We start from the raw sequence: 24,349 nt of genomic DNA, 5'->3' as shown, positions 1-24,349 counted from the left end.
TTTCCATGAAGGGCAGCGAAACATTACAGTTTAATGCTTATGCAGTTGCGTGCAGGGATTTGCAGCTGCGAGGATGATTTTGATGATGTGATTTGCAGTTAATGGGCTAAAACATATTAAAAAAACCACACCAGTGCACCAGCATGGTCCTTGAAGTGGAAATAACTGTGAGTTGGACAGAACAGCAGGGGGGTCAATCAGTTCAGGAGCTCACAGACCACAAAACTTAAGAAAGACTATTTAGTGAACTGAAGTTGATGCCATCTTTCCATGACTACACATCAGATGTGCCATCCTCAGCACCAGACCTGCCATGTCAGCATTACTGCATGAGGAAGCCGTTCTCCACCACACCAGCAGCAGACACAAAGCAACCAGAAGGGAATATTAGTGTTGAAACTTAATTGATTATTAAATTAGTCAACTCACAGAAAATTAATCAACAATTTTGATTGAATCAATTAATAATTTAAGTAATCTATGAAGCAAAAATATCAAATATATGCTCTTTCCAGCATCTGCAGTGTGAGGATTTAGCGTTTTATACCAATGTAAATTGAACATATTATATTTTTTCTAGTATTTGTTGGACAACAAATCGACAATTATTTGTTTCGGCCCAAATTAATAGCTTCATTTGATTTTCAATGTCCACCTGTCCACCAACGTAATAAGTAACTATTCTCAACAAACTCAACACTAGTGATCCGTTCTATAGATGTCCTCACTAAACTTGCTTCTAGGAACAAGGAGAACCTTGCAGCGGATAAACTGTCAGTATAAATAGTGCAGCAGCGTTCAAATCCGCTCACACCAACATGCAGTGACACAAATCACCAGGGGTGGTTGGTCCAGTGCTTCCTCAAGCATGTTGGTGTAACAACAAGGATAAGAGGAGGAGAACAGGGTGCAAAGACGGGAGAAATGGAGGGAGGAGGTGTCGTCGTATTTATAGCTTGTGTGCTCTGGCCGGGCAGTGGACCATGCCTTAATATAGTTATGTAAGAGACCCGGGCCAAACAGCTGGCTGGCAGAGCTCCATAGGGCTGCCAGTCACTCTGCAGTCAGAGAGAGTCAGTCAGTTTGAAGGACAACAACTGACAAACCCTGATCACAGTGATCCAGAGCAAAGCTGTCCCAACCTTTTGCTGCAGGCTCATGTTACTGTCCAGGAATGAAGGGAATTGATCTTTGAGTAAATGTTCACACAACTTATTGTTTTTTTCCTCCACAATGCTGGTCACAAATCCAGTGAGAAATTGATTTCCTCTATCATTGGTTCAGTTTAAAAAAAGCTTCATAGACATTTCCTGCGATTGTTTAATGTTAAAAAAGTCCAACAGAGGCCATCTGAGGAGGGTAAATGTCTGCCAAGAAGACGAAGACTACAGCAACACCTGGCTTTCATCCAACTTTATCCATCACACAATGTTTACAGTTGATGAACCACTTAGTGTGAATACAAAATGAAAAGACTCACAGCTTTGAGTATATTCACTGCCTCTGTGCTGAGCCAAGACGCATAAACAATCTCCTCATTGAGGATGGACTCAAAGAGGTCATCTTCGTTTTCGGCCTCAAAGGGGGCGTGTCCCGACAGCATCTCATACAGTAGCACCCCGAGAGCCCACCAATCAACAGAGGGCCCATACAGCATCTCCTGCAGGATCTGTGGAGACATGTCACAGCATACCATTAAAGTTAACCATCACAGCACAGAGAGCACTAGAGACTAGATGTGTTGGATTTGTGCAGTGAGGCTACACTGAGGAGCAAGTGTTGAGGAGAGCAAAGAAGCCTTTCATAAATTCAGACACACAGCCTTGGTCAGAGAAAAAATTCTCAAACATGAGGACACAGACCATCTTAATCCCTCATTATGAAAACCAAGCACGCCTGTAAAGACGCATTCTGATGAGGGGATCAGGGTTTGTTAAGTCAACAGCACCATTCACAAGCTGACCTCACAGGTACGCTGCCTTCCAGTCAGGAGGGAAGGAGTTTGGAGTGACGGACAGTGACCACAGTGTTTGTTTTTAATGAGGTGGTGTGATGGAGAGGGGATTAATCATATGAACTCAGAGGACCTGGGCTGCAGGAAGCTAAATGTGCTTGGATTTATTCTTTGCTGCAAACCTGTCAATGTTAAAAACTGAAATACAGAAAACAGCGTCCACATTTATGAAAATGTCGTGTATCCAAATGTCTGTCATTATTAGTAGTTGTGGGTGGGTCTTAAACTGTATGTTTGTTCAGCGTAGAGACTGACCTCAGGGGCAATGTAATCCGGGGTCCCACAGAAAGTTCCTGTGGCCGCGCCTTCAAATATGCCCTCTTTGCACATGCCAAAATCTGCCAGTTTACAGTGACCGTCTTTGTCAAGAAGAACATTGTCCAGTTTTAGATCCCTGAAAGGCAAGACAAACACAGGAAGAAACAGAAAATTAGACTTTCGACTTGGGGCATTGTTATCCAGCAGACATAAATGAAAAACAGTAAAAGACAGAAAGCTAATCAGCCACCAAAAATCCAATTGAAGCCAACAGCTGCTAAAATGTCAAGTTTGTGCTCAGTCTCCAGTTGCACCCTGTTGGTGTTGTTTCTACTTATATCTGACAGAGGTAGAAATTTGTGGTGAGACAAAAAAGAAAAAAAGGTCCTCTGAGGACAGTGAAGCTTCTGTGTCAGCAGGAGACACTGACAGACAACTCCCTGACCATTTGATGGCAGCCAGGAAAAGTCTGTCACATTCAGTTTGGCTGGCAAGAAGGAAAAAGTGACTTGACATTAATATTTATTCTGCTTCCAGGAGACACCAAACTTATACTGTACTGGAGGTAAATGATTAATTGGAACTTAAATGCTTAAATGATTAATTTGGAACACCTTTTTTTGATGATCAATGTGGGCTGTGTTCCTCAAGCAAATGTGTGATTTTGGGATATATCAATAAAATGTACTTCATTTGATCATTTTGTTTTTATTATCAAATAAAATATGTGTCATCAAATGACCTATAGAAGAACAAGCTGGACTTAATTCCTCGCTACACTGTTTTATTTTATTACGTCACACACTTTCTTTTATTACAATTTCATGTGACCATGTAGGCATAAAAAATACTCACTAATAATATGCAAACTCCTTAGTCTCCACAGAAAGCAGTACTATTGTCATAATATTACTGAAAATAAAACATAATGTCAGTGGAAGCATCTTCTTCAATGCTGACTGTGCATGTGGATGTCTCCATAACTAAACTGTGTTCCTATCAGCTGATGCTTTGTCATCTGACGGAGAGATTAAACCTGTCGAGTGTGGGCTGTGATCAGGTGACGCGATTTAAGAACAAGGTCAGTTGAGATTGACTGAAACTGTTTTTGAAACTTTCATGTCAATAAAGCCTTTTGAATTGAAACTGAACTATGCAACAGCACAAAGATAAATGACATCTGGGAGACGCATATTTCAAAAAGGAAATTCATTTTTCTTCCAGTGAAAAATTTCAAAAGGATCCTGAATGATTTCCTCAAACAGTGATGACAAATACAGAAACAGAAATTCTAAAGAAAGAGAGGCAGACTGACGGTCAAGCAACACTGGTTTGGTTGGATTAATCTGGTTTGCTGTAAGCCGATTGTGTAACAGTGACTCAGATGCTCATGGCGACGGTCCCTCGCAGTCGCAACAAACAGGCTGAGAGAGAGCTCTAACGCTTACACATCATGACCACTCAGCCGCACAGTACACAGTTTAGAGCATCGAAGGGTTTAATCCAGCTAGAATAACAAAACTGTGAAAAATGAAATGGAGGCCAGTAAATGTTTTATGTTTAAGATGGTGATTTTCTACTCCAGACATGTGGCCAGTTCTGCCATTTCACATAGCTCCAACACACCTTCCAGAACTATTGATTTATATATATTTTAGTACGACTGTGTTCTGTGAGAAATGAATCCCTAACCCAGGCCATGTTAGCTCTCATCACTGAGCTACACAGGACCACACATCACTGTAACTAGTGCTGCTGTACTCCTTCACCTCCACTTCATCACAATGGAAAGACAAGTCTGACCTTGAACCTCTCTCTATGGGAAGTGTGTCAGTCGGACAGCGTGGTATCCACAGTCACAGTTAACATCTGTGAACAGTGACTCAGCACTGAACTCTATCACACTGCTGGTTGCTCTAATATGAAAATTTCCAAAGAACAGGAGAGGAAGTGCTGACAAACACTCTGACGCAGACTGTGAGATAATATTTCTGACAGTGGTTAGAGGTTAGAGTACAACGGGACAAACGGCCTTCACGAAGTCTATACAAATATACATAAACTTAAGGTTATACCACTGTGATACTTGTCACAATTTAGCAGTGTCTTGTCATACAAGATGAATTAAAGCATTCTTAAAATAAAATATTGGAATGAAGTTATTGCATTTTTAAAATCAATAATTTTTTTTATATTTTGTTCTTCCTAATATAGTTTGTTCTCTATGGTGGGTATGAAAAATTAGACACAACAACACAACACCTCTCTGGCACAGTCCCAACAAAACTGCATAAGCCTCACAAAGGCAGCGTTTATTGCAGGGCTTTCGTACTGGATTGCATGACATTGAGCAGCTGTTCATGCTGCTGTGTCCACCCCCTGTAGACTTGGGTTTAATTGGCTCTCCTCACTAAAGAATCGTTAAAGTCAGTCAGCCTTAAAATGTCAATAGCATTATCACGAAACTAAACGTATTTTATATATATTTTTATATTTTGTGAAAAAAAAACAGTATTTTTAAAACAACATCTTCAAAAGTTATTTTTGAGGAGGACGGTGACAGGAAACATGGACAGGTTGTGGCAACTGAAAAGCTTCAAAACTCAACTTTACCTCAAGCTAAAAGAGCCACATAGAGATAAATAGTCGTGTCATGAGAAGACATGCGTATTACACAACAGAGCAACTGAGGCTACAGTTTTATTTTAAGGAGGCAGCCTGAGCTCTGCTCTTCTTACACAGGCCTGATGTGCGAGCTGCTATATGGCTTGTTATTTTAGTGGTAGCATGCAAACTGTGTGTGGCCTCATAAGCTTACAGTCATGTTATGTGGTTGAGGGTGAGGTGACACAGAACACATGGACCACTAAATATAACTCAGTATTTAGCTCACATGATGCCCCCTTTCTTATCATCATGTACTGGCAGGGAGCCTGCTACTCTGCCACCCTACTCCCTGCAAGTAGACAACAGCATCTGAAAAAGGTCTCAAAGAATATACTCAAATATTTGATGCTGGAATAGGAGCAACAACATGATTATCATATAGTGTCCTTTCGTTAGTCTGTCCCTGTTTGATAAATGCCCACATCTTTTTCATGCCACGAGTTTGTAACGCAGGTTTGCTGCTATAAATTTGTAATCTACAAATCGAAACTGATATATAAAACTGACTATATTATCAGGGGTTATCTTCTCAGACTTGACAATGTAAGACATTATAAAGCTGTTTTTTAAAGTCAGTGTAGTTTTCCCACAACTAGTAAACTGCGATCAACATGTAAAATGTGTGGCTCCTTTAACAAGCGATTCATTAAGCTATTCAGCTATCACAAGTTATTTTTCTTAAACCAAGAAAACAATTCAATCATTTGATCAATTCAATCATCAATTTTCGTGTGCCAATATTTTGAGACAAGACAGGACGTGAAGTCATATGACAATATTATATTCTTTAAAATACTATTGTAGGACTCATTAAAAGACAAAATAGTTAAGCTGGTGATTACTTTACGCTTTGGAGACCTTAGAATAGAACATATTTGTGCACACAATTAGCAAACTCCATTGTTATTTATGTTCCCTGATTCAGACCTGTAGATGATGCCTTTGCTGTGCAGGAACATGAGAGCAGAAGTGATCTCTGCTGTGTAGAAACGTGCTCTAGGCTCCTCAAACTTCCTGGACTTCTGGATGTGGAACATAAGATCGCCACCATTCACAAACTCCATCACAAAGAAGAGGCGGTCCTGCAAAAGGAAGCAAGGAGATGACATTTACACATGTGTGCACACAAACCACACTCGCCTCAAAGAGGCTGCTGAGTTATTAAACAGTCCAAGAACCCATGACCATGGACATGCTGAGATTGCTTCAAGGATGATACAAGTCTGCTTCTCATAAATTTCACATGTCTGTTTAATAGATTCCTGTGCAACTAACCGCAGTTAAAAGTCAGCGGGGCAAAAAAAAATACTGATCATACCCATAAATCTTTCTTTCTCATTACAGGCTACAGTCGATATGAGATCTGGAAAATGAGAGCCTGGGGAAAAAAACACTGCCGGAGACCATGACATACAGATCTGTCCATAAAGCTTCATCAAGACATTCAGCCACAGCTGACTCTGTTTAACTGCTCTGTGGTTTAGAGTGGTTTGGTATACCCTGAGATTGCATGTATAATGTTCAATAATAATGTGTTGCACAAGCAAAGCAGGAGCACTCTGTGTGTGGTCTCGCTGTGAAGCAGTGGGAATCTTTAAATCCACATTAGAACAGTTTCATGGTTGTACATCTTTTATTGAGTTCAAACATTTTAAAATGCTAGTCACACTGATATTTGAGCTCTAAGGTGCAATTACCATTTTGTCTCAAAAAACCTGGTTCACTGTTTAAATTAAATCCCACAAAGAGAATTTGTTTCTACTTGAACATTAAAATAACCACAGATGTCATTTCCTGGGGTGGCAATTTTAAATTCACCACCACTGAATGGCAGCCTCTGGGATTTCCAAAGTTTAGTTATCCAAAGTATTTCCCAAGACTTTCTTCAAACCTCTGTGAACTTGATGAGCTGGATGTCTGGCGACGCAGGATTGGATTTAATTTCCTGTTTAATGGTTCAAATGAGCAGCTGATGATTAATTGCAGTGTTGAAAGACAATTCTCCTAAGACACAATATTTGGTTCCATACCAAGCATGTATTTTTCAAAAATCACACTGAAGAGAAGCTCAAAATGTTACTCTTAAGACATGTAGAAATGTTAAAAAATGTTCCTAGGTGCTTCCACAAGAAAATGTCATGTCATTTATAGAAACTACCAACTCAAGAAAAGGGTGACGAGACATTAGGCGCTGTGGTGGAACAATGGCTATTCTGTGGTTGTATGTGTGTTTGAATGGGTTGAGGGAGCAGTGTCTTTGAGTCTTTTCTTCACTTTGTGCTGCTCTATTTTGATCTGAGGTGAAGTAGGTCAGTGGCGGTTCACACAACGAAAGCAGATTAGGAGTGTCCCGTCTGTGCCAGGAGGAACAGCTCTGCCAGCTGAACCTCACTCTCAGACACAAGACTGGGAACCTGCTGCCACCTGCTGACCATAACATGCATTACAATACTGTGTCCTAATTCCACACTACAAACTAGCTGTACACACTACAGTATGTCTAACTGTACTGTTTTTGTGGTTAGTACAAAGAGGCTAAGGGTGTTGATGTTGTTTTGTAAAGAGGAAACTAAAGCAATATGTGCGTTGCCAGATGTCAATCAAACTGCACATTTGGAAAGCCACGACTGATTAAACCTCAGAGACAAAGCAAAATGTTTTCTCTTCCATTCCCTTTCTGCATTGTATTGTGGAACGTTAGTTTACACTAGCAGCGGTGGTTTTATTAGAAAGCGTGACTATTTTCAGTATACTTAATTTTCTAACTTTTCCAGTGTGAACACACTGCATACTCAATGCTCAGAATTAGCATGCAATATAGGATTTAGACACAGTTAAAAACTGGACCTGATAACAGTGTAGGGAGCAATACATGATATATCACTCGAGCGAAGGCCATGCTATTTAGTAGCATGCACAATATGAATTTATTTATTGTATCTGTATGAATTTATTGGTAAGGAAGGCTGTAAGAATTGAAACTATGCCACACCAAAGTACTGTGGCACTAAAGAAATGTTTAAAGGTGATATAAAGACTTATAAGGCACCTATGTAAAAACATAGAAGGGAACTGCAAATTATTACCATGCAGTGTTTTTTTATGTGATTCTTGAATATAACAAGAGCAGTATAGTTAAAAGTAGCATACATACTGGCATACAAGGTAATTAAACTGGGTAACAACTTTCATGTTTAAATGATCTTTGCAAGGTGCTTGTGTGCAAGTTAACTACAATTAAACTGAAAGACAAAAAATCCAGGATATTACTGCAAAGATGCAGCCTCATCTTTAGCAATTCAGGATCTCAGGAGATCTGAGATCCTTACATCCAAGAATACTTCAAATACAGTACAGAGGATGTTTTAGAGTTTCACTCTTGCAATTACTGATGAAAGAGCTCTTTGTTTGCACAAGTAACAGCAGTTGTTTATGCCACAACTTGATCTGAAAACATTTCTTCATGAAGGCAAGGGAGAAGGTATTTGGTCCGAGATGAAAACTTTAAGCATCATTACCTCTGTTGCACAGATTGCCCTCACAATATGAGCCTACTGAATTGCGACACAAGTGCATGTGTGCATATCTGTACTGACCGATGTCTGGAAGCAGCAGTACAACTGTGTGAGGTAGGGGTGACAGCGGGCCAGTGACAGCACCCTCTTTTCCGTCATGGTACACTCCACATCATCATCCTGCAAAATGATGTCCTTCTTCAACACCTTGACCGCGAAAACACGATCTTTGCCATTTAGTCTCGCCAGCATCACCTGCAGATACAACATACACAGAGTACGAAAGATGAGAATTCACAGGTTTTTACAAATTCAGCGTCACCCTGATACAAATCCTATCAGAAGAGATGAGATTTATTTATTTAAGTAAATTGATTCCGGTATTGGAAGTGCTAACTGATATGCCTCATATTACAAAATGTTTTCAAAATAGTTATCAAATATTTCTGAATTAACGCCTCTAGACTGGACCAGATATATTTTCCTTTAGTATTCTGTATATCTTCCCATCATTTCATTCCACAGAGCATTCTCATTCTCCTCTCGTCATTCCCACCTTGCCAAAGCTGCCCTTGCCAAGGACTTGAAGGAACGTGAAGTCTGAGATGCCCAACCGAGGCGTCTGCGGCTGACTTTCCGTATTCTCCCTCCTCACAGATGGAGCCCTCTGACCTGCACTTTTTGCCTGTCAGTGCAAAAATAAACAAACAAAAACACCACTTAGATCAGCCTGATTGAAGCCCCATTTCAGTAAAATTAAATCATTTGACTCATTCTGGAAAACTCAGCCATTGTACCACTGAGTTGCGTTTAGCGAGTCCTTCAGCCTGCAGACCCATCTCTGCAAGCGTATTGGCCAGCTCCACGCTGTTGACCCCACAGTTGGGAGCGACGTTGCCTCTGCAGCGGATGTGAACGTTCATTTTACAGACTGAAGAGAGAAACCACACACATAGGAACACTCAATCAACAGACAAGTTAGGACTTTTGAGCTCCTGATTTTGAGAGACAAACGCTGACATGGGTCTTACTTTTACAGTGCAGCCCCTGCCTGACTATTCCCCACAACAGTGAGCCACAGTGGTCACAGAAGGTGGGCGACTTGTAGTTGTGGATGTTGAACTTGTGAGGGATGTTGATGCTGAAGCCTTGGTTTATGGGCTGCAGAGAGATGACATAGTGTAAACACATGTTGCAACAGTGGGTTCACCATGCTTGCATATACTATATAATAATCTTCAATTGCCACATAAAGTGAAAAATGTTTAGTTCCTATTTTTGTCCAACTGGGACCTTGTTTCTGTTTATTGCTGCGTTAGCTTTTCTCTGAATTTCCCCAAGGAAGAGAAACTTGTAATGTTCAGCAAAATATAGCAAAACAGAGAAAAAATGTCACGTTCAAATGCTAAAAACAAGCACGGACGTATTTATAGAAACATTAAGAAATGCTATGACAAGCATGGGTGGAAAAGTATAGTAGAGTATAGAGTTCTGGCTCAGCGACCAGCTCAACACAGAAACAGGAACCTGTACAGTCTGCTGATCACTGCAGCTGTGTGTGTAGGAGGGGGCTGTCTAAGAGGTCTGCTATCTTTTGCACATCCCAGATTACAAAAAAACCTGCTTGAGTGGTTAAAAAATAACAGCGACATGCTTGAGTGCCTGAAACCTTCTGACAGACTGATTACTTTGTTATTGATCTCATGATCGGCTGAAAGAAGAAATCCTGCTGTCGTAACAGCAGACTGATGCTGTTATTGAACAGGAAGAGCATTGTTGAGTTGACTAAAATGTCTTACCTGTTCTTTTGCTGGCTTCTTCATGCGTGGACACACAGTGACGACCTGCTGGTGGCATCGTTTATGAACCACACAGGTACACACTGAGAAAACAACCACTCAATGTCAAACTTGTGACTCGCATATGTATGTTTAAGCAACTGTGTCAAAATGCAGAAAGAGAAAATAAGGGTATGCTCACCTTGGCACTGGTAACCCTGCTTTCCAAAAACTCCCCTATAAAACAGAGACAGAGACACAATCAGATCCAGTTAACAGTCCACACAGATGCGTGCTGGCAGCAGTGATTCGTCCTTGCTCGACTTTCTCACCAGATGAACTCTTTGCAGTGAAAACAGAAGGTGGGTTGACGGAGGAAAGTGGACATGAACTTGTGTCCATTGACCTGGTGGATTCTCCGTCTCACAGCCCCGTGCCGCTTCCTTGTAAACTGCTTGTATGTCTTCTCTTTCACTATGGCGTCGTCTGTAAGGGCAAAAGTTTGTGCAACAAGTGCTGCTTTCAATAGGTCAGAAATCCATACACAAATTCCTAGACCCAATACCATAAGAGCTAAGGCTGGAAAATATATATTTAATATGGATCATGTTGAGGGGCTTCTTTAAAGCAGCTGTAATCTATAGTATAATATTTCTACATTAACAGTGGATCACATCACTACTTGTGTGTGAAAGGGGTCGACAAACCCACAAAGAATTATCACCTGACTCTGCAGAACTCTATACCATCGTTCAGCTCATCGTTCTGGTTTCCGCTTTGTGTCACTCTCATTGATCTCATATTTTCAGTCGAAGCAGGCAGCTGTTTTCAGCTAAAAAGCACCCACTAAACACCCACTGTACACTTAGCACACTACCAGCACCAAACAGCACACAGACAAAGTTAGCAACTAGCCGGTGAACACAGAGGAGCATTTAGCAGCTAATAAGCCAGATATTTCCCACAGGAGCTGGTGCAGAGCTCCAAATGAATTCTACTATTTGTTCTGTATTTGCTGGATGTGTAAATAGGCAACTGTCGACTAACAAGTTCACCATGTCAACTTAAAAGGCGATATTATGACAGTGTTGCTGTCACAGCTTGCTGTAAATTCCAGAATTTTTTGTCTAAATTAACAATTGATGAATTGTTCGTTAAATAAAATGTAAGTAAATAGTGGGATCTTCATATCTTCAATCTTCATATTTCACACGAAGCAAATCTTTTGCTTTGCATTTTTGCTTGATAAATGACTTGAACAGCAAATGGAATAAAACACGGATTTAAAAAAGGATGAACAATAGTCCTTTAGACATTATATTGTATAAATTCATGTGCATAACTTTTTACCTTTGTGCACATCTGCATGGTTTGGCTCTATGTGCAAAAGCTCTACATAACTGTATATTTGTGAGGTGAAAACCACATATGCATTACAGACACCTGTCTGCTAAGCCCCCGCTTTCCCCCCTGCAAACAACAGATATATTTGTGGCAGAAGTGTGAACATTCAAACTTTGTACTTCTGTACACAACTACTTCATTTTTCTCTGCAAAAGGTCAACAACCTATCACATAAACAGATCCATTTGTTGCACAAATTTTATTTATTATTATTTTTTCCCCTTTTTCTTTGCTTCAAATGTAAAGCAGGACAATAATTATATATGTATATTATTTATCAACCTTCAGTGGATGTCATGACGAGATGATGTGAACATACTATGTTATGCCAAGTCAGATTTTCAATTGAATGATTCCAAGGACATTTTATGTAAGTAATTTAGGTTTTTGTTTCACATAAAGAGTTTTGTCTGATGTAACACATAGCAGTGGAGCAGTTCATTGCATTAAACATTAATTTGATTAGTTTATGTGATTTTCCACACATTTGCACACACATATGATGATATATGCCTTTCCGGTCACCTGTATTTCAGCAATAGTAACTTTTCAAATCACGTGACTTGTACAGTATGTACTGAAAATATCCATATAAAAAGGTGAGGTTATCGCCAATGTTTGGTGAGTAAATTGTGATGTTTGCTGACAGTTTTGTGACAGAATGGTGCTTTGCTGGAAAACAAACATGCCAGTGCCAACAAAATATAAAACACTCCAGTCATAAAAACTGCCAATATCAAAAAATGAAAAAGTTGAAGATGTTCCACTCGTTTCCAACAGCAGGAAAGAAACGGAAACAATTCAACTTGAATATGTGATGCATTTGTTAAGTATTTCATGAGTAAATGAGTATGAGTTCATGAGTATTTCAATAAGTTTGGCAGGCAATGACACATGATGACGGCAGATAGAAAAAGGGGAACTTAATGGAGAGCAGCTAGTCACCCGCTATCCAGACTTCTGCTTCAAAAGACCTGCGATGTCACTTCTCGCTTGTCTAATTTAAAAGGCTAAAAATTGCTCATTGGTTAAAGGACGGATCATGTACATATCTAAACTAAAGATGTCCTCAATGTTGACGTTCTCTGACGTCTGAAGACAGCAAAGGAGCATGCCTGGCACATACCAACCTTCTTGAGTCACACAGAAACATGTATGCACACCTATTTTCAGAGCCTTGCTTATTACACAGGTGCACCTTTTGTGTTAAATCGCTCCAGATAATGATTATTCAGTAGACAGCGTTTCACAGACAACAAAAGACAAGACAGTGACAAACTGAGATGGCATAAATGGTTAGCACTGTTATTCAAGACTGTGTGAAAAACAGAAGTGCAGGAGTGATATATATGCATAGGGAGAAACAGTGAATTTCAATCTACAGTACAGCCTTACCATCAGTGAAGGATCCAGTGAGTGCAATATGGATGTAGACTTTGCCCTCTGGCTCCAAGTCCATCTGCAGACACACAAACACACAATTATATTTACATACGAAACCCAAACTAACATATATTGAACAAAAAGTAAAGCATGAGTGAGCAGAAATATGGCACATTTGATGCTTTTGAATTTATGTGTGACACTTAGAAAGAATTTTTAATGCTTTGGTGACAATAACTGGGTTTAAAAATAGGCATGCGAGGTGGCATCTGATTGGTATTTGAGCATCAGTCTGTCAGCTCCGGTATAGGAAAGATGCAGCTATGTGACTGCATATTTTTGCATTCTTCAGTGTGTATGTAATGTTGGAGGAATTTGGACACCGAGGCAGAAAGACAACAAAGCAGGCCTGGCAGGTCGGGCTGGTTCTGGTGACTTGATGCTCAGCTGAGAGTGATGACTAACAAAATGTCTAAGTATGTATTGAAGAGCTCTACATACAGAAGAGGGTCTTTTTGGAGGCGGACAGCGATGGGGTTGACAGAACAAGATACTTCCTGCAGCAACCACTGAATGGAAACTTGGGTCACTGTACGCTTAAATAAGGATCTATTTATGTTACACATACACCCCGCCTGGAAAATATTGTCTGCCCACAAAGCAGTGACACACACATTAGGTGTCAACAGTGGCCACTCAGTTGGTACATTTAGTGTCAAACTTTCATTTCAAGGAAGAGCTCATTTCACTTCATCTCAAACATCTCTGCTTTTGTTTTCGGTGACCTGCTCGTATCCTGTGTCTCGATCTACAGTCTAGACAGCAAGTTTGACTTGTCCACTGTGAAGACTTCCTCTGTGTGTGTTATCTTTGGTATTTTCACCTTTGCTGCTTACTCTGGCCCAGCTTTAGGAAAGAATGACAATGCTGCAATGCATTTGTGAAATTTCTCTCTTCTCCGATGAAAAAAGCTCAGCTCTACAAAAGGAGTCAGATTAAAGGACAGGTTCAAGTCTGTCTGTGAACAATATTCACGTGTCCAAATGCACACAAAGACAGTCCGTGAGAAGTCCATATTGACTTCAGAATGTATTTTAGCACAAAACGAGTGACTTTTGTCCCCCATCACTTACATTACCTACATACAGGAACAATTACAGAGACAAATAACCCTTTCAGTGTACGTACGGGCATGTGAGCATAGTTTTAAGAAGAAAAAAAATGTGAACTTATCCATTAAGGTGGAGAAGAGCTTATCTTAAATAGATGTGGGTGATGGCAGCATGATGGTATAGTTTAAAAGCAGAACATTTAATGCTGTATCAAGAGGAAGTCCTTTTTTTTTTTTTGACACGGGATGTTTCACTTGAGCATGTAGTACCCTTTGCTGGAAAATGTTGAGGGGCCATTTTTAACCCACTTTCAGTTTCAGAGCTCCTCAGAAGGACTTGATCACTTCATGCTTGAGAAACAACTCCAACGCCACACCTACCCCCCAGTACTGATTATAGCCAACTTATTGTGAAGAGCTAAAATAACTGAGTATAGATGTCACAATATTGCAGCGTCAATAGGAGGGAGGCAAAGGAAACTGGCCTCATGTGTCTAAATGTCATATGGTGAATGTCTCAGATGGATGATATCAGTCCTGACAAAAACGTCACTGTTAGATAAGTTAAAAGAAGTTTAGAGATTCTGCTGAAGTTGAGCTTCTATGCCACTTAACCGCAGAAAAGACCTTGTCCTGCATAGAAGTTGGGTGAACACACTGGAAAAAAGGTGAGAGAGAAAGTAGAGCACCTGGATAAGTGCCAATATAGAGTGCGTATTTTAAAAGGGAGCCCTTGAGCACTGATCTGATGGTGGGAACACTGTGATCAACAGCAGTGTGGGCGTGTGGAGGCTTGTGCCTCATGTGTGAAACAAACCAGACCAGCGCTTCTTCTGTGCAACAAAGCACAAAAACCCCTTCACAGTTCAGATCTGGCAGATAACAGCTTCAAGCATGTGTCTTGAAGTGAGAAAGTCAAATTCACTAACGAACTACTTCTTTTAAAACTGCAGACCAAGCTCCACTTTCACACCACTTCCCCTCAATGCTCAGGGTCTTGGGGAAGGTGCGTGCAGAGCTGTCTCACATGTTTGTTTTTTTGTTTGTTTTTAATTCTTGATTGATTCCTGCTCAAACGTACACCAATACCTACTTTTCTCACTTGAATAGGCCTTTGGGATAACTTCTAATTAAGTGTATTTCTTTAAGATGTGTTGACCAAACAGTTAGGTTTCGCTTTATCAAAGTGAAACATCAGTGTTTTACTTCTCAAAATGCAAGATGCAATGTACACGTACATTTGTGGTATTGAAGCATTTGTCTTCAATGTTCAATGTTGTACAAGCTTTTACATTGTTGTTGTACATTACTGTTACTGTAAAGTCCTTGTTGTGTACTTTTTGATGACATACAGGCTGCTGAATTTATTCTTCTCTCGGGTGAAATTAAGTGTTTCGCTGCATAGTATAAACCCACTGGGAGGTTTAATTAACTTAAGGTTTGGACATTTTTTTCAGAAAAAAACTGACTAAACTATATTGGCTTACGGAGAACATGTCTGTAGAAGAGAGACAATTCAGCATGAGATGAGAGTGTTGTGGTACGTAGTCGATACCACCTCAGCCTGCTCCAGGCCTGGACGGGTTCAGGTTACATTCACTAACACCTGCAGTGGCTTATAGTCCTAGAGGGATGAAAGTTAGTCAGAGGAGGGAAACTCCAATTTGAAAGAGCAGTTCTTAATTTGTGTCTGGAAGTGTGGGGGTTTTATCACCATACATTTGTTTGTACAGGCAGGTCAAATGCTGTGCAGGCTGGGGCAATGTGAGTTTGTTAGCGCACCCTGCAAGCAGACTTCACACCTCGCCACAGCAGTGGTATGTGTGGTTTCAGACCATATTCATTTAAGCTCACAGTGAAAGCTTTTAAGCCGATAAGTGCAAGACGTGAATAGGTCCATGTCCAGCTCACACTGTGAATATGTAAGGCCGTTATTCTTTAGTAAGACTGTGCTTTAAGGTGCCGGTCAGATCTCCTGTCACAGAGCAGGAGGGATGGACTCATTGCAGACGAGGCAGTGTTGATGTTTTCAAGGGAGAAAGACAAAGTTACTCACAGAATGGCATCGCCCCAAGCTTAATAGCATGTTTTGTTTCCTGAACCTGCTCTCAAATACTGTTGTACTTGCATGTGAACCCAGCCCCAGGTCCACTGCATATCTATATAGATCTATATATCTATAGATCTATATATATATATATATATATATATATAGATCTATATATATATACACACACACACACATATATATACATATACATATAGATATATAGATATATACACACAGTACACATATACACAGAAAACCTGGGGGCAGGTATTGTTCTAGCATACAAGCACTGGTTGGTGTTTGGGTCTCTGGTAGTGTTGGGCAGATCAATACCCAATGTATTGATACTATTAATACTAAGTGTTGTTTTGTGTATCAACACTAGCATCAATAAGATTGATACCATCGAGTTCTGGGCACATGGCACATACACTCTATTGTTAGTCTGAACACTACCTACATTCCTGCTGCTGCTGTGTGACGCCCGCTGCAATCACCTAGATAGTTACTGACTTATTTACGATGCATATAAACAAAAACATCTTAAATAATCTGTTTAAGCTGTATGATGCTCCTGGTAGCTTCTGGTCAGTGCGCCTTAGGTTCAGAGTTGTGACCCCAGTTTACCTGCTTGCAAGTCTAGTTCAGGGTCTTGTGTTTTAATGCATGTGATGTGATACAGCTCATAAGTCATGACACACTGACACACTCTCCCCTATATGATTATACATTAGCTGATCGATACTAACAGAGGTGGTATCACCACCCCTACTCTCTGGGTGCAGGTAGTGGAATAGGGATGGGTCAACTAAATTTGTGCCTCAAGGCACCCTAATGGATCCGGCCATGTTCAGGGTTATGAGGATTGGAAAACATGTTGACATAACTGTTTTTACAATTTATGCTCTTGATAGATTTACTATTTACTCACCCATCCCTCGAAAGTCTCTCCTGTGTTGGAGGTTTTGATGAGATCCTGAAACTGAACGACGCAGTTGGCCACAAAGTCATCATATCCGATTGGAGTGTCGTGAAAAACCGCGAGCTCGATATGTTTCCCGTCGTTCACGTTGAGGCAGAACTCCTCGTTGTATGTCGGCGTGTTGGTTTTCTGTTTGGTGAGAGTTTGTCCGATCTTGCAGTCGTCCACCTTCACCACAATGTAGGGGTCCAGGGCCGGGGGGGCTTTGTTGAAAATGACAGAGTGGCGGAGGGAGAAGGTGGTCGGCTTCAGGTCCACCGCCTCGCCGATCCGCAGCTTCAGATAACCGTTGAACTTCATTTTTATCAAGCTAGTTTAGCCTCGCGCAGAAAATAAAAAGCACTCAAGAAGCGAAAAAAACTAAATAAAAGATATAAAAAAGCATTCACGCCCACTTCATATCAACACACAATGCTGTAATAATTTCATAGTTATAATCTTAACACTCTAATTTGGTGTCAGCTCTCGCGCTCTGTTGCATTCATCCTGACTGAACTTGTACCTGCTAACCTCGCGCCTCGCAGCACAGACGTTTACTGTCAGCCCCCAAAAACGCTGCGCTGTCTCGGTGTGAACCTGTTTGAAGAAGTTTCAGTAAGTAGGAAGCCACAACACAGACATGCCGAGGAGGAGGAGGAGGAGGCACAAGTTCCGCATAACTTGTCACACACACAAATACAGCACGTGAACTCTCAAACTGTCACTGTTGGTTTGGCATGTCACATGGTTGAGTTTGTAGTTCTTGTTTAGAAAGAGGAGCCTGGTACTATAGTGACCATGATGCATCAGCTGTTGTTGATGACTCACCTGTCCTGCGCTGAGTGGGGAAATACCGCCGTCCAGTGGCTGTCAGAGTGAACTACAATATCTTCTTTCTTTCTTTCTTTCTTTCTTTCTTTCTTTCTTTCTTTCTTTCTTTCTTTCTTCTTAAACCTGACTCGTTTGACAAATACTGTCCTATAGTTAAATGCATAAAAAATTATAAATTAAAATAATAACTGAAATGCATAAATTAATTTCACATAAATTTCTCATAGTGGGTTTTGAGGGCTGTTATCTTTAGGATGAATGTCTTTATAAAAATATAATATAATATAATATAATATAATATAATAGGAGGGATTTAATGTTTCTCCCCCCAAAATTATATGTCGGCAGTCAGAGGTGGAAGAAGTATTCAGATCCTTTACTTAACTAAAAGTAGCACTACCACACTGAAAATACTTCACTACAAGTAAAACGCCTGCATTCAAAACCTTACTTACGTAAAAGTATGTATGTAAGTATTGTCAGCAAAATGTACTTAAAGTATCAGAAGTACTCATTCTGCAGTAAAATGTTCCTTGACAGTGTTTTACAATTATATATGGAGTTTTTATATTAATATCACTGCTGAATTAATGTGTATGTTGCATTTTATTGCTGTAGTTGTTTAAGGTTGTGCAAATTTGAACTTCTTTATATACTGTTGGGTAGTTTAATCTACAGCAATGCATCATATTCTATAAGATCAACATATGTTTGTAGCGTCACTGTCCACGTATCTCTAAAATGTCAACTTTTCATGAGCTCAGAAAAACTGTCCTTTTGTCAGCTTTGTAACGATGCATTTTGCAGCTAATCTAAAGGTTTTTTAAACCTTAAAAAGTTTGAGAAGAAGAATTTTATCAACCTATAAACAAATTAAAAATCATTACATTTGGAAATACATGGTTTGATTTGTGCTGACATGATTAGTCAAATCAATCAATTAGTCAATCATCTGAAAATGAATTGTCATTTATCAAGCAAAGATTTCTGAACATTATTTAGTTCCAGCTTCTCAGATGTGAGAAGTGGCTGCATTTGTCATGATGGACATTTTTCATATTTTTCTAACATTTTTTCAAGACATTTGTTGACTAATTGAAAAAAGCAAATGTAGCAAAAGAAAGTTGAGCCTGAGGTGAAAGTAAAAGATCAATTCATGAAATGAATTAACTCCTTTCTTTCTTTTGAGTACTATCCCTTTTTCTTTTCTTCTTTAAATGCCATTCTCTCTCTCTCTCTCTCTGTGCTGTGCCTGCTCCATCCATAAATGCCACGATCAAAGTCTCCACTTTATTGGTGTTAGACTTGACCTCTCACCCCACTCTGCCAAATGTCAGCGCTCCACATCTCTCTGCTCCAGCTGTTATAAATAAAGAGCCTGGGTCCCAGATCTTACACATCCCTGGGATACAGACTGTCTTGTAAACAACGTCTCAGACATGACCTTACTGAGCAGAGAAGGTCGTAATTATGCAGCAGGCAGATAGCGGATTGCCTCGGTGCAGGAGTGTGAATACACTCACAGATATCTGCAGAAAAGGCCTGAATGTTTTCTGTCAGACCTGATAGGTTAAACATTTTGCACCTGAAATGTGTGCTGCAGATCACCTTGACCAACAAGAGTAAACACGTTAGTATATGTTCAGTCAACACCCAACACTTTAGAGGTATTATAATGGTATTTTTCTGCCTCGACAATATGGGAGAGGGTATAAGTTTTGAATAGTGCACAATTGCTCACTGAAGCTTCATTTGAATATGAAGTAATTTCAGGTTTGTCCAGCAGGGGGCAGAATAAGATTGCTAAATTCCTGACTTCTCCTCACATTCCACCCTCCTCTTCCTCTCTGCTTGCCTCTCTCTTATAATGAAGCAACTTCAAGCAAAATCTGTATATTTTACTTCCTCTCGCCCTTTATTTTACGCCGGAGCCAGAGATGGCATTTTTACGGTCCAGCATGATTTGTTTTGTTTCTTTGTTCTACCTGCGGTTCCTCTCTCCTCAGTCTGTCAACTCCGTGGCTCTTTGCCCTGCATCCCTTCCTCCTCATTCCAGGCTAACTTTCTCTCTGTGAGTGGTTGTCATGGCTAAATCTTGAATTATGCACATGACTCTAGACACCTAACTGAGAACACACATGTCTACATGTACACACTCAGACACGTGCATGCCTTAGACAGACACACACACACACACACACACACACACACACACACACACACACACACACACACACACACACACACACACACACACACACACACACACACAGGCATGAATACATATAACACTTCTGATGTATCTCCTCAACATGCCAAAATTTTATTGCACACAAGCACAAGGCCAGCTACCAAAAGCCTCCCATATTTCAGAGCAGACTTATTCTTTGTATACGACTTAATTTCAGCCACCTGTAGAGTTTCCACATTCACTTCACAGTCTAGGCTCCAATTTATGTCTGTGTAACCCAGGACAGCTCAATCCTCTGGCTCCCTGCCCAGGTACACCCTATAGCTGCAGCTAATGAACCATAGCATTGGTGCCAAACAGGGCAGTGGGGAATGGAGAGTATGGCCCAGATATGGCGAAGCCCGTTCCCAACTCTTTTGACCCCGGTGAGAGAAATCCTGCGGGGCCAGTATACACCCCCACCACGCCTCCTGCACCACCACAAACTCAATTACATCCATCAGTCACTGGGCTGCACCAGAACTAACCCCCATCCTACAGCCACAAGACCCCAACCTCACCTCAGGTAAGGCTGTATAGAAACCTACATGCAAACACACACACACACACACACATATCCCTGGGGCTCTCCTGTGTGGAAGCAGAGACACTCCATAAATCACACCTGTAAAAGCTGATTTGGTCCTAAATGTGCTTTATTCACAAGTGGTGTTTACTGCCAGTGCTCTACCACAGGAAAACATGACTTATGATGGCACTATTCTGCAGAAGTTCCACGATGTAGTGAGAAGGCCAAATGAGTTTGTGTCATATTAAGCTGATCTCTTTTTTTAAATAGTATTTTTTGCCTTTATTAAAGCCTTTATTAGGAAATGAGAGGGGATGACAAGCAACAACAGGGGACATTGTGATTACACGGTCAGTGTCTTAACTTTTTAGGTCACCATTACACCCTGATACTGTTTTTTTTTAACAGCTGATCCGTTAAAAAGAAGAGGACAATCTTGATCAATGAAGAGGATGTGGAATAAGGCAGGGGAGAAAAGAAGAGGGAAGAGGGACTGACAAAAACAAAGAGTGTTGTTGTGGAAAGTGGAGGAATGTAACTGTGAGAGTGGTCGGAGCTGCGTTGGACAGTGAAACAGATCGTAGAGGGTGGTGGGGGGGGGGGGGGGGGTGTCTCTGTCACAGCCACTCCAGGGTAATTGGCTCCAGATGTGAGGCAGCGTGGCCCCTGCGCCAGCAAGGCGTCAGGGCCGCATTAAGAGCTCAGCCCGGGGTTGATGGGATCGTGGAGAGACAAGCTCACCCCTACTCACCACCCCAAAAACACAAACTGAACCCCATACTGTGCTGCTGACCACTGGGCCTCCATGAGTAGCCTTCCTACCTCTCTACCCCTGCTCATCATCTGCCAAAATAAGTAAGCACCGCAATACTTCTAAAAACATTGTAAAATCCCTCTTGTTTATTTACCAAAGAGTTATTTCACTCTTGACCTTGATTTCTGCTCTGGCAATATAAAATATAAAAAAAGTCATTCTCTCTCCGAGGCTTATTATGTCTTGGTGACTATGGTGACAGCGATCTTGATGTCAAGTCTATCTTATTTCATTGTGTTGCTGCTATTGTGCAGGCCCTGATTGGGGACTGACAGGTGATGACTGTGTCAGGCAAATCTTACCCTGAATGCCGTTTCAAGAGTCTCTGTTCAAGACAGAAACATGTTTGCTGCACACAGTGGTTAAACACAGGAGTTTTCAGTGTTTTGGGTGAAAGGCAGCTTTGTGCGGCCTGTGGTGCTCTGACATCCACAATGGAAGCAGGTGAAGGACATCGCTTGTCTACACACATGCAGTGTGGAGCGTCTGAGACACATTGGCTAAGAAGAAGCAGATGACAATGCCAAGACTCATTATGTTATACATAAAGACCACTGAAGATAAGCACAGCCTGTTGAGCTGTTGTTGTATGAGATAATGCTCCTTCCTTCCTGTTACAAACATTTGTCTCACGCTTGATTAGCTGATAGTGTCCTGATAGGAAGTATTATCTGGGGGCCTTTTATCAATACAATTTCACAAAAAGCGTAAAGAAATTTGAATGTAAAAAAAAAAGTGGAAATTCTCCTATGGCGAGAGTATCTGCTGTCTCAAAAGAGCCCTCAGAAAAAGAGGAATGCTCTTACTGTGACACAAAGAGCATGTTTACTGATAGAGCGTGGCAATCGTTTAAAAGCAGAAAAGCAGCATGGAGTAATGGTAGATGGGGGGAACGGAGAGACTGGAAGGACAGAAAAAAGAAATGAGACGGAGAGCACTTCATCAGCGATGACACTTGCATATCGATGGCATTTGCTGAGTTGCAGTCTGCCACCGTGACTAAAAAGGAAAACCACTCATCATGCCAGCCAGCATTAAAAGGCTTACGTGAAAAGACCCTTGAAGCACCTTTCAGCCAGGAATGCCTGTTGAACAAGATTATGCGGGTAAACAGAAAGCAGATGTGCATGTGCTCAGTGCTGCTGCAGTTTCTGACGTCCACTACCTGTGAAGGCATGTCTGATGTTGTTAAAACACAAACAGGAAGAGGAAGTGGAATACTTCATTGGCTCTGCTTTCTGCCAATACTAATTTGTAGAGGGCTACAATCCCCTCACCGCAGTCAAATTGAACAATTTAGACTGGGAGCCTTCTGCAGATGATCTAATCCAGTGGCAGACGTACCCCCACAGCCCTGTCAGATGAGCTCCAGTACCCCTTCATCGATTATTTTTAGCAAACTATTTCAACTGTTCATTCATTGCGTTTATTTAACAACAACCTAGCATAACTATTTCATCTTCTAATCCATTAGCATACTTTTAGCTAACTATTTCAACTGTTTATCTATTATTTTTAGCTAACTATTTCAACTGTTTACATTACTTTAGCAAGCTATTTTAAATGCTTATCCATTAGCCTACTTTCAGCTAACTAGATAAACTAACCGTCTATCCATTTCCGTTGATGTAACTACTTAAACTGTTCATCTATTAGTGTTACTTTTGCCTCATGTAACTATTTAAATCTATTATACTTTCAGCCAACTCTTTCAACTGTTTATTCATTGGCCTACTTTTAGCTAACTATTTCAACTCTTTATCCTTAACTTTGAACTATTTCAACTTCTGTTTGCTTGCTAACTAGTTTTCACACACTCTCAACATGGTGACAACTGACTGAGGTTGATGGGCAGCGGGTTTTGTAAATGTATTAAAGATCATCACACCAATTTGTAATATTATGGCTGTCTATTTTCTTCCTTAATATGGATATACAGTATACCAGCTATATTTCAATCAAATCTATATTTTTGTTGAGTGATTTGAGTTTAGAAGAGTTAATTAATTGTACCCCCAAGGAACTGCATAGTAGCCAAGGGTTCAAGTACAGAATTGGGACAAACTGATCTAATCCATGAAGGCAGTGCTATCAAACAATAAGATGTCAAACTGTGTCAAAGGTCAAAGTAGCGACACTGGGATCAGATCCAGCTGTTACCCAAAAATCCTGATCTCCAACAACAGAAAATACTTTTCAAAGAACACAGCCGACACCTCTTAAAACAATACGAGAGCAGAGGCTGCCAACAGGGGATTAATTTCAGCCCACCATCGTTCCTCCGCCTCATTCCATCCTTTAACCCTGGGAGATGGTGTTGTCATACTGCTGGACGTGGGCCCAGGGTGTGAGTGAGTTTAACTAAACAAAAACACTCCCACCCCGGGCTGAGGACACATGCCCCAGTCAGTCTTCAATAAAAACAGCTTTGCTCTGTTTTAACGTGCATGTTTCCAACACGATAAAACTGGGAGAAAATTGGAGCATCTGGTTATCTCTTCCTAGTTAGGCTTTCATAAACCAAGAGAGAAACCAAGAGAGGAATGTCAATGAAATGAGGAGGACCTGCGCTGCTGTGAACACAGTCTGACACTAGGTGGTAATCTTGTGTTGCAAATGGCTTTAGCTCAGTGGTTCCCATAGGAACCCATGTATAGGAGTCAGAGGTTGTTTTAATTCCTGCAAGAGCTCATGTTTCAACAGATATGGTGACAGATGGCTGATGATGGTTGATGGAAGTGCTAAACAACTACATATTAAGTCACCCCCCCCCCCCCCCCCCCCCCGCCCCCGCCCCCAAGTAA

At 40.8% G+C, this 24,349-nt stretch overlaps 1 protein-coding gene across 3 annotated transcripts in view; it reads right to left on the bottom strand.

Annotated features, from left to right (window-relative positions):
• prkcha (protein kinase C, eta, a) overlaps window positions 1-17,594 on the bottom strand; it is a 19,318-nt gene extending 1,724 nt beyond the window's left edge. The window contains exons 1-12 of one of the 3 annotated variants that reach the window (XM_070921052.1): window positions 17,112-17,594; window positions 13,032-13,095; window positions 10,565-10,718; window positions 10,435-10,469; window positions 10,254-10,336; window positions 9,486-9,615; window positions 9,252-9,385; window positions 9,011-9,139; window positions 8,536-8,709; window positions 5,867-6,021; window positions 2,270-2,408; window positions 1,481-1,669 (exon numbers count right to left, since the gene is read on the bottom strand). In XM_070921052.1, coding sequence (XP_070777153.1) covers window positions 1,481-1,669; window positions 2,270-2,408; window positions 5,867-6,021; window positions 8,536-8,709; window positions 9,011-9,139; window positions 9,252-9,385; window positions 9,486-9,615; window positions 10,254-10,336; window positions 10,435-10,469; window positions 10,565-10,718; window positions 13,032-13,095; window positions 17,112-17,462 — 1,737 coding nt within the window. In that variant the 5' untranslated portion in view covers window positions 17,463-17,594. The remainder of the gene's footprint in view (window positions 1-1,480; window positions 1,670-2,269; window positions 2,409-5,866; window positions 6,022-8,535; window positions 8,710-9,010; window positions 9,140-9,251; window positions 9,386-9,485; window positions 9,616-10,253; window positions 10,337-10,434; window positions 10,470-10,564; window positions 10,719-13,031; window positions 13,096-17,111) is intronic. The other 2 variants (XM_070921054.1, XM_070921053.1) reach the window with 2 other exon arrangements.
• Between the last annotated feature and the right edge of the window lie 6,755 nt (window positions 17,595-24,349).

The sequence above is a fragment of the Enoplosus armatus genome, chromosome 15 (assembly GCF_043641665.1).
Source record: "Enoplosus armatus isolate fEnoArm2 chromosome 15, fEnoArm2.hap1, whole genome shotgun sequence".
Classification (NCBI taxonomy): Eukaryota; Metazoa; Chordata; class Actinopteri; order Centrarchiformes; family Enoplosidae; genus Enoplosus; species Enoplosus armatus.
The sequence above is the reverse complement of the archived record's forward strand: the minus strand, read 5'-3'. Positions and strand labels throughout refer to the sequence as shown.